General features: G+C 39.1%; 1 protein-coding gene across 1 annotated transcript; it reads right to left on the bottom strand.

Annotated features, from left to right (window-relative positions):
* Positions 1–2,382: 2,382 nt before the first annotated feature.
* Positions 2,383–9,005, bottom strand: LOC116258776 (ABC transporter C family member 3-like). Its single transcript, XM_031636160.2, has 10 exons — positions 6,441–9,005; positions 5,953–6,039; positions 5,196–5,870; positions 4,942–5,106; positions 4,033–4,327; positions 3,734–3,948; positions 3,346–3,651; positions 3,102–3,165; positions 2,776–3,015; positions 2,383–2,679 (listed from the first exon to the last, which is right to left on the bottom strand). The coding sequence occupies exons 1-10, from the start codon at positions 8,790–8,792 to the stop codon at positions 2,555–2,557; spliced, it is 4,524 nt and encodes a 1,507-aa protein (XP_031492020.1). The 5' UTR covers positions 8,793–9,005; the 3' UTR covers positions 2,383–2,554.
* Positions 9,006–16,022: the final 7,017 nt, after the last annotated feature.

Below are 16,022 nucleotides of genomic sequence, written 5' to 3'. Positions count from 1 at the left end.
GTCGGTTAACAAATTTATGGAATAATGATTAGTGACTTCTGTTTAATTCTAATTTTTCAATGATGACAGGCATCTGGAGGTCCTCATTCTGAATAGCTGTTTTAGACTCCAAAACCTACATTTTCTTTAATCCAAATGCTTGAAGGTTTATGAGTCAGATATGCTTTTAACAAGCCCATCCTTTCTATCTGATTTCAGGAATCAATTGAGATTAATACAGCGGTCGACCTAATCTCTAGCATTATGTCGTAGATCATTAGCTGGCTGCATTTTCAAATGCGCATCTACCACTGTAGTCATTTGTTGCCTGGCTTCACTAGTCGTGCATTGTTAGTGTTCTGTTTACAGTATACAGTAATAACTTCTTTGCGATGCACGTGACCACACAGAAGCAAGCATCCTGATGGTTTAAACTTTGAAGTGTACCGTGTTATTTTTACTGATGTATAATAATTTCTTCGCTGTGCATGTAATTGCTTAGAAACAAGAACAGTGATGGTTTACATTTTGCTACTTGTGACATAACAAGATAACAAAAAAAAAAAAAAAAAAAAAAGAGGTACACTTCGTGACTTTTCTTTCCTTTTTCTTTTTGGATACCACTCATGCATGGTGGTGGTGCTTCTATCTATATTTGGCATGACACTCCATCTCACACTTCTATCGATATTCGTTCGTATCACATACCACATGTACCAAACTTTAACAGTGCATACTCTAGTAGCATGTTTCTGTCTTTTCTGAGTTCATTTGCCTTAATATTGTTACTCTTTTGGACTTCAGTTTTGCTGCCGTGGTTAAATTGTTCTCCCTATATCTTGGCTTCAAGGAATCCTAGTTTCAATTTCTTCATAGGTTCCTGCTTTCAATTCCTCGTCTAGATTGGACTGGCATGACCATTCTCCTGATTGTTATTGTTTTCTTCTTTCTATGAATACATTGAACTGTTCTCCTACAAAAAATGACAGAATGATTGCAAGTACAGACAAATCATAGAATACACTTGAGGTACCATGATCTGTCTGCATGCGCTTGCTTTATCTAATATAGTTGTTGATGATTATATGCTTATCGCCGTTGCTAGTTTCACTGTCATTGTCTACGCCATGAACTTTTCATCTTGTAGTATTTCACTATTTTGACTAGTGAATCCTGATCAGCAGATGGACAGGTTCTCCCAATAGCCTCGCTTCTTGCTTTTTGCTATATTTATCTTGTCTACAGTTATCTCCACCTGCAAAATTGCACCATTTAGACATAGTTCAATTGACAAATGGCGAAGAAAAACAAAAATGGCAACTGGAGTGAAGTGCATGCTTTCAATCAGGTTTAGGCCATTTTAGCATGCAAATACTCAAGAGGACGCAGTTCAGATCTTTGATTTGGTATTATTGTGGATGCAAGTGTTTATTAGATTGTTTATTATATTAATGCTTGATTTTGATAACGTTGTAGTTGTGATAACATGCTTTCCCTGGTTTTCCTGCAGGTTGCAGAAAAAGAAAATCATGGACGAGATACCAGCCCTTGGGTCCTCTTTTAAATTTATTATTGAATGTAGGGATCATAGGTCTGCCAGTTGCTACCTTCTGCTGGTCCAGCCCAGATGCCCAGGAAAAACCAAGTTGGAATTAAAACTTACTCTTCCTGCAGGTAGAACCTGGAAGTTGAATTTCTCCTATTTGTGAACAGTCAAGATCCAGTGTGGAGAAGTGATCCTCGGATGGTTCAGCATTTTACCAGCAGTTGCCCAAAGATCAGGTCTCACTCATTTTACACTGCTAGAAACGTGATTAGGTCTCACTGATAAGTAGTTTTTGCATCAATTGACCAGATTCAGACAATATTTCGGCCATGTAGGGGCCATTTAAAACTATTGTAAATTAGAAACGTACTTTTTATTATTATTATATTCAAACCTTAGCGAATACTTGATTAGCCAGTACAGGCTTTTAATGTACCTTTAATCCTTGGTGAAGCTGAGATCCTGCGATCAGTTGCGAGATGCCTTTGCCAGACGAGCAGAAGTTTTATATGCTGGAACCTTAACATCTTTTACTCAGACTAGCAACTTCCCTTTCTTTTCTCAGTTTCCTGAAGTAAATCAATATAATCCTGCACATCTACTTGCATCTGCTCACACCATGTACATGTGATCTTTCCAAGCTAATTCCTCAACTAGTGACGTAGAGGGTATGTTATTATATTTTTAAGATAAATGGCAATTTTCTATTTATTAGATGTCAAGTGAAGCGTATCTGGCAAGGTAACTTTATTTACAAGATGCGCAACACTGAGCCACGGAATACAAGATAAACAAACTTACGGAAGTTTGCTGGCAAACCCGTAACACCTTCGCAGAGAGAGGAGAGACGGAGAGAGTAAGAGTTTAATCTTGGAAATTCTCTAAATAATAGTGAGTAGGTTTCACATCTTACTTCCATATCAGGCAAGCATTGTGCAGCTCGCCAATGACGTAGACAAATGCCATCGTCGAATCCTTAGAGCATTCATTCCTTGTTACTACTAATCAGTGCGTTTGACCAGAAGTTTTTCAAAGCTGATTCAGTTTGTTGGTGCTCCTACTTGATCTCATCGTGTATTCAGTGACAAGCCGTGCAAATGCAGAAGAACCATCCTCCAATAATTTGGTTGGGGAGTCATACTCTGCAATTTTCCCTAATATGAGAAACAAAGAAAAACATTAGACTGAGATGGCGAGATAGGTTAGGAGATATGGTTCAATTGCATGACTAAAGAGATCAAAAGACACACCATTATCAAGAAGTAGCACCATATCACTGTCTAGCACTGATGCTATACGGTGTGCAATTGTAATAACAGTACAATCTGGGAACTCCTGCCTGAGCGTCTGCTGAATCAGGATATCAGTTGCAGTGTCAACTGATGCTGTTGCTTCATCCAGCACCAAAACTTTGCTCCTTTTTAATAGAACTCTCCCTAAACACACTAGCTGCCTCTGTCCCACGCTCCAATTCTCCCCATTCTCAGCGACTGCACTAACAGACGAAATTGTCAAAATCGCTTAGACATTCCAGTGAAATAAAATAACCAAAATAAGCGGCTGTGAGAAACCAAACCTATGGAAACCAGTTTGCCTTCCTTCTGCCTTACTATATCTCCAAGTTGGCATCTTTCTAACGCCTAGAATATCAGGCAAATTTCATTGAAATCATAATTAAGAATATGGCTGTTAGTGATAAATGATTGCAAGAAGAAATGCATCAAACAAAAGACAAGGAACACTTCGAAGATATTATGGTAACACGCAAATAGGAAGCAACCAGCAAATTCCGGTTAAGATGACAGCAGGCTTGGTAGTACCTCCCATATTTCTTGGTCCAAGTAATCTTCCAGGGGATCAAGATTGCTTCGGATGGTTCCCTCAAACATAGTTGGATCTTGCGGGATGATGCTTAATCTGGATCTTAAATCATGCAACCCAATAGTATAGATGTCAACTCCATCGATCATAATATGGCCACCTGAAGGATCAATAATACGAAAGAGTGTTTGCACAAGTGTAGATTTTCCACTCCCTGTTCTTCCAACAACACCAATCTTGCTTCCTCCGTTCAATGTGCATGTAAGACCTCTCAAAACAAGAGGCAGATGTGGGGCATAGCGGACCTGTAGAAACTTGCTTTCAGTTTTCAAGATCCAATTTTATGGACCACAAAGAAAAAACAGCAAATATAAGCCTTCAACTCACCTGCAGATCACGAACAGCTATCTCGCCATGAGACGGCCAACTTGTACTTGGCCTATTTGTCTCTATAACAAGAGGTGGTTCACTAGGAATGCGCGTATACTGAAGTATTCTTTCAACGGAAATGATTTTCGTCTCAAGAATGCACAAGTTCCACACAACCCACATTTGCAGCATATTTAAGTTTAGTCCATATGTCACTGATAAACCAGCGATGCCTGCATATGATGCTTGCTGTTCAGTATATACACAAGGTATAAGAGAAACTTGATACTGTTTCAAACTTCTACAAGTGAATTTACCTGGGCTAATTACACCCTTTGGCAGAAGGATCAAAAAAATCAAGGAAAAAGCAAATATACATGCAGATAATAATTCCAAGCGGAAGCACAGCCACTCCATTGCACCAGCAATATGGAATTTGGGTCTAGAAATCTGGTCCACGAGCACAAAGTTTGTCTCTATGAATCTCGATTCCTGGTCAAAACTCCTAATAGTGGCTGATCCTGCCAATGTCTCTGCGAAATGCTGAATGAGAGGAGCTGCGCAGACTCCACCCAATCGAGAAAGTTCCCGAGCAGCTGGTATATAATATTGCTGCCATTGACATAACACCAAAATAAAATTTCAACATTTTTTGAAGCAATAATTATTAAGGAAGTGCATAGATTAAACGTGCGCTTGGGATCATCTCTCTCTCTCTCTCTCTCTCTCTCTCACTCACTCGCACACGCACAAGTAAGTTATGTACAGGAGAAAAGCAAAAATGTACTACATAGGATTGATCGTTGGAAGTATTTCACAAGGGTTTCACATGAAGTAGCATAAATTTATTATTATTATTTTTTTTTCAATAGCTAGTAAATGAAAGGTACTCATTTTAGCTGCCAATTTCCTTCCTTTCAAGCAGAAGGAATGAAGCACGTGCTTTATCGAGATATTGCAACTCAAAGCATTTGGAAAACATAATAGGTTATTTGCAACAACAATTTAGGTCAATTCATTAGATATGGGAAATTATCCCAGTTAAGTTCCAGGTTGATCTAAAAAACTAATGTCATTTAATATTGACCTTACGATGAGACAAGCAAAACCTTTTCTGCAAACTATGAGCTTTCTGATCCTACCAAATTCGACTTACTGCAAATGCTAAAGACGAGGAAGAAACAAAAAGAAAGAATTGCAGGCTAGTGGACTGTATGACGCATTACCTGTAGCCAAAGGCACACTGCAATCACAGGGATGAAAATAATGAAAATTTGCCATGCAACCTGTGACATTACAGCAATAATACCAAGCAGTTGTATGATGGAGAAGGCAGACGAGCCCAGGTGGAAAAGAATGGATGTATCAACCGTACTTTGATCTGTTGATGCCTAACAACACAAAGGGAAACGAATTACTTAATGTGTCGGTTAGACTATAATTTCAAAATCAGGAAAATAGTGGGAGCATGGATTCTGACCCTGTTAATCATGCGGCCGGTTGGGGTAGCATCAAAGAATGACATAGGAGCTCGGAAGATACAATTATGCATCTTCTCAAAGAGTACAATTGCCGCCTTATAGCCAGCTGTTACAAGGAGAGTAACCCTTGAAAGCACGCAAACGGAGCTCGCTAATGCCAAGGCAACATAGACAAGAATAACAGTGAAGGTGCTCACTTGAGATTGCTCATCTTCAGAAACAGGAGTTGCCCATGCCATCCAATAGTTGCTCCCAATCTGAAAAAGCTGAAATAGAACTTGCGACAATAGAATAAATGGAACTAAAGCCCCACCATATGCTGACTTCATGTACTCCCAATAAACTGAAAAGCCAACACTGCCTTTTTCTCTTTCTTCTTCCTCAACAAGCTGTCCCTTCTTCTCCTCAGATCTAACCACTGCTTCCTTTTGATTATCTGATTCCTCGCTTTCTACTGTTTTGGCATGTTGGCCATTCTGATTGGCTCCGGAAGCATCTGCATATGTCATGCTTGAACCATGTTCCTCTTTTATTTGTGGCTCAGTTTTGGATTTAATCGCTTCAACGGCTGACAGAGCTTGCTTGTGTGCACCAACCAGTTCTTCAAAATCAGTTCCTGAAGTTAGAATGCTGGCATAAGTTCCTGCTTGCGTTATCTTACCATCCTTCATAACCTGAAATTACATGAATAAGCACCCAACAGAATTGCGATGAAGTGCATTAAATATGAAAGGCATTAGACCGAAAACAACTCACCAGGATCAGATCCGCAGCAGGTAAAAACTCAACCTGATGTGTCACATAGAGGACAGTTTTTGAATTCAGAAATTCAAGCAAGCACTCCTGCAAACGAAAAAAAAATGACTAAGCTAAGGTACTTATAGAACTGAAAGAAATGCTTTTTTGTTTCTAACATGAAGAAACTACATCTGTGAAGTCAGACTTGGTGCACTTCTCCTGGCAGTGTAAAACCACATGGCTAGTACCGTTCTCCCCAGAGTCTATACCTGCTTAGGCTTGTGCAGAATGTGGTGTCCACGGGGCTTGAACTATGGCTTCTGACAGCCAAATGTCAAATACTGCACCATCGAAGGAACTTACCATATGATATGACTAAATTAACCACGCTGATACACCTTAAGGTCATATCTTGACAATTCTAAGCCGTGATGTCAAAGTCACAAACACGTTTACTTTTTCTTGAGATGTTTTTGTAAGTAGAAACTTAGGAAATGACATGATACCTGAAAGAGATGGGTTCCAGTGTGAGCATCAACAGCACTAAAAGGATCATCGAACAGGTAAATATCAGCGTCCTGGTATATAGCCCGAGCAATCTGTATTCTCTGTTTCTGGCCCCCACTTAAATTGATTCCCCTTTCTCCAATAACAGTTTGATCACCAAAGGGAAGCACTTCTAGGTCCTTTTTCAGAGCACATACCTCAAGCACTTGGTCATACTTCCCTCCGTCTTTACTACTACCAAAAAGGATGTTGTCTTCTATAGTGCCACTCTGTATCCACGGTGACTGAGCAACATAAGCTGTTTTGCCACTCAATCTGATCCTTCCGGACACCTTAGGAACTTCACCCAAGATGCAGGAAAGAAAGCTTGACTTGCCCGAGCCAACGGTCCCACAGACGGCAACTTTCATGCCGTGATGAACACGCAAATTCAGGTCCTTTAGAGTGGGACTCACTGAAGAAGGATCCCAAGAAAAGACACCATCACAAATTTCAACTGCCATTGCAGAAGGATCATTTGCAGATTTTTCAATTGCATCCCTCTGGATTTCCTCCAGACGAAGAAACGAAGCGATCCTGTCAAGAGAAACCTTCGTCTGAACGACAACTGAAATTGTGTCGGGCAGCTGACATATAGGCTCCTGGAGCACCCTGAAAGTTGCAAGTGCAGAGAGAATTCTCCCAGCCTTAAGTGGTATCCCCAGCAGAACACAAGCTCCAAATGAGACAACTGATATAAAAGTGGGAGCTCCCCAGAAAGAAAAGGTTACCATGGCAGACGTGTACAAACTCTTCTTCAACCAAAATGTTTCTTTCTTTCTTAACTCCATAATTTTCTGCAGAAATCTCATCTCCCAACCTTGAAGTTTTAGTATCCTCATGTTCCTCAGGATCTCCGATGTTGCCTTCATTCTCTCGTCCTTCGACTCCATGATCTTATCTTGAAAGCCTTCCTGCAATTTCCCCAAAGGGAGATTGGCCATCATAATAGCAACAGTAGCCAATAAGGCAGCAATTGAAGCAAGACCCAAGTCCTTGTACAAGATGACCAGTGCGAGAGCTACTTGAATAGGCACCATCCAGATATCATGCATATACCAACCGAATTCTCCAACTCTCTCGGCATCCACGCTCATAAGATTGATAATCTCGCCAGATGTACGCCCTTGCCGAGCTTGGGTCGAGAGTGAAAGGCCTTTCATATATATCATGGCGTCCAAAGCTGCCCTGTTTCTAATACCAACTTTCTGTAACCAGAAAAACCAGTGTCGCTGTGAGAAGCACTCAATCACCTTCGCAGCGACGAACACAGAAACTAGGACATAGCCCTCACTTGCATTTCTGTGTTCGCCATTGAGGTATTGCACCAAAGAGTCGATGAGGTAAGGGCCAACAAGTGACGCACAGTTGTACAGTAAGCAAAGAAGTGCAGTCGAAAGAACCTCTTTCCACACAGTGAAGAACAATGACTTCACCAAATCAAGAGTCCCAAAATTCTCTACAGTTCTTGCATCACTTAGTCCATCTCTGAAAGCAGAAAAGATGAATTTTGCACTGTCATTCTTACCCAGCTTGGGCACGTCTTTTAGGTCCAATGTTTTTTGGTTGCCAAGAGAAAGCAGAGGACCAATCCAAGAAAAGGTCAGTATACTGAAAAGGCTTGCATTTGCATAATGTGAAGCGTTCTCACCAACATCTTTCTTCTCTGTAAATCCATTCAGTAGAGGTTCACTTAGGGGGCTTTCGTCCTCCCCTTCCTTGATCCCGGTTTCACCAAATATAGAAATATAACAGAGGAGAAGGCCTATGATGGTTGAAACATAATCAACCCAAGCATAATGATCAACGTGCTCATCTCTCTCAAAATTGAACAAATGAACACCAGAACCATACAAAGAGATGATGAAGAACACCGTCCACCATACTCTCAACAACATTGGGAATCTTCTCTCACTTACCCTGTGCTTCAAAGCCACATAAACAGCACACCAGGAAGCAAGTTGCACTAAAAAGTCGACTTGGGTGCTGATGAATTCAAGAGAACCCCCATCCCAATAGTTCAAACAGTTGAAACCGGCCAAGAAACCAAAAAAAGCACACAAAGCCAAGGCACAAGCGACGCTGAGTTTCAGGAAAACACCAGAACCATTCGACGAAACTGCCTTCGTTTGCCGTCGAAAGAACCAATCTGATATCAGGAGAAAAATAAAAAGCAGATGACTGCCCGATGACAAAAAATGACGAAAAACTGGACTAAATGCCAGAAGAAGGCTGCGAGAATAATGGGTTTTCATTAAGTTGAAGGCATGGTCAGGGAAGAATCTGAACATAGCTGAAATAGATGAATTCATGCTGGTCTTCCTAGAAACCCTTGGGAAAGAAAGACAGGAACGAGTAGGAGTTGCAGAGAAGCGGCTTGTTCAGTGACAACGGAGTTACGGAGGGATATGGTTGAACACTGGCGGTGATAGTTTTCTATACAAGGGCGAAGAGGAGAGGGAGACGGACGGTCGTCGCCGCATGTGGTGTTGCCGCTAACCAATCCCATGGCACGGCTTGGAGCCCAAGGAGGTGTTTTTGGACTGTTATCAGCTTACGTGTTCCATTCTGCGTCATCGCTACCAACGATCCGCTCTTTACATCTGTGGCTTGGAAGGCACGGCTTTTCAAGTTTCAAACCAAGCAGAGCCGAATCCCGATGGCTCTTCTCTTGTATTCTCCAAATGCACTATATTTTATGTCTAAATCGATTGCGATAAGTTAGAACTTGACAAAATCAGCCGTTTTTCTCGTAAAATTTGGTAATCGAGATTCGCCTTTAATTATAAAAAAACCGTAGAGATACGGAAGTTTGAGGCAGAAACCGATCAAAAATGAAATCTTAAAGAAATTCAGATGTCAATATCAGATACAATTGGCGAGTTGGATGTCTAAGTATGAATTCCTGCAAATTTGGATCTAATTACAATACAAGTAATAATCTAACTGTTTAGTAATTGCAAAAAGCTTTTGCATGGAGTAAGCATTCAAGACGCTTTTGCATGGAGTAAGCATACGTGGGCCTCGAGAAGAGGAGGATGCATTCAAGTCTTTGGGCTAAACATTAAAAAAGAATGGGACCCCATTGCTGAGCTTCATATTCTTATTCGAGCGGCTTCACAAGTTTCATAACTGTAGTTTTCATATAAGGAGAACATGCTTTTGATCGTAAGTCTTGGCAGATTCCACGTGACTTGATAACCACATTATTGGACCAAAAATTTATGCACATTGGAAGTGGCAATGCATAGGGAATTGTGATATATTTTAGTTATTGTTAGGTATTTATGTCAAGGTTGTATTGAAAAACTACAACCCATATGGTTGCTTTACTAAGACTTCCCTATAAAGTTGGAGCACGGGTTTGGATTTGCGTAGTTAGCTCTTTACCATTTACATCAAGGCTATATGTAGAAATGAAGAGTTATTGGTCTTCATTTTTAAGTTTTAACCGTTGTCATGAATATGGGTGCATGTGGGTTTGACACGCATATTGATATAGGAATATCTCTTATATCGAATTGCTTCAACAAAATCAGATATATATAAAAAAACTAACATTTGATTAAAAATTTGAATTTAACAAATGTTACTAGATTGGATTTGGAATGCATTAAATATTATTAACTTATCCAATCCAAGTCCAACATGTTGACATCTCTAAAATTAAAGAAAGCAAATATTAGGATGCTCTTGGTCACTATGGTCTCGACAGAATGCAGAAACAGGTGGGCAAATTGAATAGGAAGCTGCGAATGCAGGAATTGCACATAAACAAATGCATTATGTTTACTATTCTATTTAATTCCCATTTAAGGTGTGATTTAACAAGAACAGAGTACAGTGGATATCAACTAGAAAACATAGTTACGAAAGGAAAAATCTATGCAACTTTTCCATGAATCTTAAAGATTTAGATAGCTAGTTTCAATGAAATCCAGTTTCGTGGTTGCGATTTTCATGGTTGAACACCACATGATTCAGTATTTGAACCATGGAAACCCGTCACTCTATAGAATTTTATACTATGTAAAAGAACTACTGTAAAATTCATAAATTGGAAACTTAAAACTTGAGCACATTTCTGCATCATGAAACAAAATTCAGAAGTTGATATTTTGATCGAATTATCCATGCAATCTAGCTGATTAGATTTACTTAAAACAACTTAAAACATTGATATTTAAGTTCCATGTAGTTTTTCAAACACAAGTCTAAAAGTCACTACGCGACAGTAAACAGTAATTAGTATGTAAAACCAACTAAAATACGTTGAAAAAAAATACGTATAAATAGTGTTCAAAAAAAAAAAGGCAACAGTCGATAATAATGTAAAAGGCTCAAACTTTTCATGGCATAATTTAGTCTGCTGCTCCTGCAGCGAATCCACTGTCCAGGTGAGAGGACAAGCCTCCTTCCCCCGTTCCTGTTCGGAACTGCATCAGGATCTGGATTCATACTTATAGTATACCCTTCAACTAGTTAAGCATTTGTCACTATTTATAGCCAAAAAAATAGAGCATCCATGAGAATGAGACTAACGATGCACTGTTGACATGACCAACCGCCCGACCAGTTATGCTTGGGGCCCTTGCATTTTGTAGTCATGACTCATGTCTTGACTTTAACATAGATGTGAACTAGAATTGAAAGCTTCAAACTGTACTGAGTCAGGGGTGGCACGAGCCCCCGCTGGTGGGTCAGGGAGGGCTCGTCCTTGGGCAGAGCAAGGTCTAAGTTAGGTGGCGGTTAGAAAATAAAATTTTATTTGTAAATTTTAAACTTTTAGCTTAACATATATAAATATTTTGCAAAAATATATTTCAACTCTTGTTAAAGTTTGGAAACAATAGTTCAGCACATGCAATGAAAAATTCCTAGCTCCAGCCCCGGGTGGAGAAAGGTAGAATTCGACACACCCTTGAGCGTGGAATTGCACCCTATAAGCCTGGAAGACGAGAAAATCACTCCAAAGTTCTCCCACTTTGGACAACAATTTGTGTAAGTGTTAATTTTCTGCTCAAACCAACGTACAGGTCGAATGGGACGTGATGGTGCATCTTTTGCGCGGCATGCAAGTCACTCTAGTTGTGCATAATTTCTCAGTAAAACAGTAAAAGCAACCCAAATGTTTCTAATCGAATTCTAACTTTTGATTTCGAAAAATAGACCATTTTATCTGTCATTTTAAGTTTTCTAGTCTTTATCGCTTGGTCAATCCATATTATTCCATGCAGGAGGAACAGGAGAGCAGCCGTCGACCACCCACTTGCTCCACTAGTGGGAAACATGACAAGATTATTCTTGGCCTCTTCTACATAAATGTTTCAGATCTGCCTCTACGAACATCTTCGTGTTGCTCTTGACAAAGTGCAGAACAAAATTTCAAATACCAAGTTCTTTAGTTTGTAATAAGAGCGCTGTGATTATACGCAATAACTTCATCACATGATTAACTATATCTGAATTAGACAGTTTTTTACGAGTATAAAAGTGTTTCCTGTATGCATTTTCTGTAGTTAATGGGTGAAGGTTACTTAAGGGAATTTTGGATGTATTAACAAAGTTTAAGACAGTAAGTTGGTCGCTTTTCACCATCATTTAACAATTGATTTGGCAATGATAAGCTTGTGGCTGGTTACTTTTACTAACCATGGAAAACTTAAGGGGGTGTTTGATCGCCATGAATCAAAGATGCGAGATGACTTTAGGTCATTGAAAATCTCGGATTCATGAATTCAAGGCCAAACATCCTTCCATCCACTCTAAATTTGAAGTTTTTGCTATAAAATGAGAATTTCAAGTCCATTTTTTTCACGTATGTTTGTCCAAAGGGATCTCATATCAGCATCAGATCGGAGACCCAAGGCTACCGAACACGCAGTAAGTGTGTCATTTATTCTCCCTCCGATCACGGGTTCCAAAATTTCTCCATTAAATTAATCAAACTTCGTAACTTGGTCATTGGACTGGTGTGATGGAAGCAAGCTTTATAGCCTTCAGGGCGGTTGAAGTTAAGAACAGACGAAACTTAGTTTCAAAAGGATGCTCCCAGTTATTGTATCAATATTGACTGATAGATCGATGAACACGGATGTTGATTACTCCATGTTTACAGTAGATAAGGACAACAGCTCAAAAAAACAATTGGCCTATTTCATCGTCTTAAGCTCTAAACAAATTCAATAAATAGAATCTTTTTGTGTTTTGTGTGTGTATGTGTGTGTCTATATATATATATATATATATATAAAGAGGGAGAGAGAGAGAGAGAGAGAGAAGTAGACAATGGGTAACCGTGACCTGCTTTCCTACAAAGAAATTAAAACATTTCAAAAACATGGGCGGTGTCTCTTGTATGAGACCATGGATTGGACAATTGGCCATACGGATCCAAAAAAGACTTGTTTTTATATTTTATTGATATATTTTAAGTAATTTTTTCATGTATATATTGATGCTCCATAAACATTAAAATTTTATAACCAGTACTCCTTACCAAGAAATTTTCTGGCTCCGCCCTTACATGAGACAGGTTTAAATTTTTGTGATGTTATAACATGAGCCCAAAGTTGGAGTATTGTTAACTCAAATGTTTCACTTTACTACGATCTTTAAAAGATAAGGACAAGGATGCAATCGATGTCATTGAGAGGTAGCAACGTGACAAATTCTATTTGTATGATAGCGATTCGCTTCTGATAGCTCTTATGCATTCATCGAATTGTTCGCAACCCTTTTGAGTTGATTCAGTGACATGTGGTTCTAGTTAGAGCTGAGAAGTGGGCCTTTCTTTAATTCGGGCTGGGCATTGGACCTAGCCGGTCCAATTAAGAGTATGGCTTCTTCACAGGCCTCAATCGTCCCCTGAACCAGCTTCCTTCCTCGGAGTTTGAACATAACAAGTATGCACCAAAAGGGGTAGGGGCATTTTTTATAAAGTAAGTGGACATTTTAAAAGTTTTTTTTTTTTAATAAGGGTATTTTGGTCATTGTCACCACGCATAACCAGGTTGCCTTCTTCAAGGGCTATGTATCCAGTCATAATTCTCAACAGGCGTCATTTTCATTGCTCATTGCTAGGACGGAGCCAGATGTGAGCATGTCTCTGCTGTCACCTACACAGTTTCACACATTTTATTTACTTTCATATTAGTGGTCTCCAACAATTGATTTATTAATGTACTGTGTGACCCTTAATTATTTGTCCAGTGCCCCTTAATATATTGTGTCTAGGGTTATTTTGAATGAATACTCGTTGGCTAAAAATTTCTAGCTCCACTCATGCGTTAGCCATCCACCATATGTTTTTTACCAATTTGGTAAAAAAACCTGATCTCCAAGGAAGATTTTTTGCAAACTCCAAGAAAAGAGTGTAGTTTTTTGGAAATTCCAAGAAAAGAGTGTGGTTTTTTGGAAATGGGTCGTTAATGTCATCTAAACTTGTTGCTTCAAATAGTGCAGTGGAGCAAAATGATGCCAAACAAGGGCAGAGCAGATTTTTTTTTTTATATGGAATACTAAATATACAATTAATAAATTTTCAATTGACCGTTGGACAATGACCTATCTCATTAATGTCAATGGCTTGTACCTTGAGAGAGCTAAAATTTTTTGGCTAAAGATTACTGTTTGAAAAGTTTTCATGCCTAAAGACACTAATATATAAAAATGAATAGGTAGTTGACAGAATCTTTATAAAAACAAAGGAAAGGGACAAAGAGCTAAGAGATGGCTTCGATGACTCTACGATGAAGATGTCTCCATCCTTATTAAGCCTTCTCATAGATGTGCCTTGGGCAACTTGTTGCTATACACCAAAATAATAATAATAATAATGAAAAATGATAAAATAAGAAGACAGTGAATTGTCTTTCAAATGACATAACATGCCTTCGTTTGACAGTAGCGGAGCTACGTGTGGCAGGAATAAAAAGGAGCTTCAATGGCAGATTCACCGGCCCATGCCAGAATTGGGTCAGGCGCCATAGTGAACAGCGGTCCAAGACTTCAAGTCCGAAACCAAAAGCTTTAAACGTAAGTCGGAAACATTTTGTTTCCCCGCCCACTGCGCCCAACCATTCACTGGAAAGGGGAAGGGGAGAAGCCGTGAAGGGGCCAGGGCCATTTCCAATGTGAGTGCTTCTTCTTGAATCATTTCCTATTAATTAAACGCTTGTTTTGTTGGCTGCGTCAATAAGATTGGTGTAGCCATAGTTGTTTAGTTTCCTTCGTTTTATTTTCTCGTTTAATCGTCTGTCATTCTCGGTTCCACACTTCCACTTCTCTTTGTTTTTTGTTTTTTTGTGACAATGTGAAGTGAAAATGTCTAGAATAATGGATAGGATTAAGCGGGGAAGCATCGTGAAGCGAGAAACGAAGGAGAGCAAAGCTGAAGTGGGAAGCGAGTTTCCCTGCTAGTGGACTTCACATATTAGGAATTTAGGACAAAGCGTCAAAGACTCAAAGCCTATTGAAAAATCCACGCTGGTGCTGGACAACTTGTAGGCTGTGGCTAGCTATTAGTCAATTTTTTGTTGGTTTACTTTGCTTGTTTTGTTTTCTGCCATTACCACATGCTCAGAGTCATGAATAATGGAATTGTCATTTGTTTTACCAAGAGCTTATCGTTGTCGGCTTAGCATCATCACGTTTAGGAATGAAAATGATATTTGATCTATTCACCTTATGAACTAGTTTACTTATAACAAAGAAAATTAGAAATTATCTACAACTGTGAAAATATCTCTGCTGATCCTGAAAAAAAGGTGCCAGGGAAACCCATCAGGCCCAGGCACACTTTCTGAGAGAAGCTGAAAACTGAATTCTCGGCTGCATAAGTTCAGTATTTTCTCAGTTTGTATGCTTGCATCCTTAAGATTAGACAAAAGGTCAACTATACTTGAAAAATGCCAAGAAGATATTGAAGGGATTCAACGCATATGACACTTCAAAACTTGTTATTTGGGTGACACCCTCCGCAGTTGAAAGTTGAAACCAACTCAAATTTTCAAAATAAATGTAAATCGGCCTTCTGTAAAGGATATTATCAACAGGCATGTGATGAAGCAAATTCCTTTATTCTTTCTACTTCCACCTGCAGAGATTCTTCATGGGTTTACTGTGTCCTAATTCTGCAACATCAAAACCCTCTTATACTAATAGAAGACTAACTAGCATAGACACTAGCTGATTGGCAATACAATTAATATGTAGCAGATTTAGTACTCGTATCACAGAGAAATATGGCATAAACAAAATTCACTATGGAACAAAATAATAATGGGGAAAAATGAAGCAAACTGAAAAGACTAAAACATTAAAGAAATCTTAATTTCGATCAGCCATCTTGTCACTTGCAAATTGTCTGTGTTACTCGTTTAGTTGTCATGCTTTTCTCACTTCTTAAAAGTTGCTGAACATAGTGGTGGAAAAACTATCTGCTATACATATTTCTTTGTAGACAGATTTCATGATGTTTTAGAAGTTATGTCACGCATATTTTCAGAGAATGAGAAATGCCATTGTCACGAAATTTGGAT

Source organism: Nymphaea colorata, chromosome 8 (genome assembly GCF_008831285.2).
Source record: "Nymphaea colorata isolate Beijing-Zhang1983 chromosome 8, ASM883128v2, whole genome shotgun sequence".
NCBI classification, from domain to species: Eukaryota; Viridiplantae; Streptophyta; class Magnoliopsida; order Nymphaeales; family Nymphaeaceae; genus Nymphaea; species Nymphaea colorata.
Note: the sequence above shows the minus strand (reverse complement) of the source record. Positions and strands in the feature narration are given on the sequence as shown.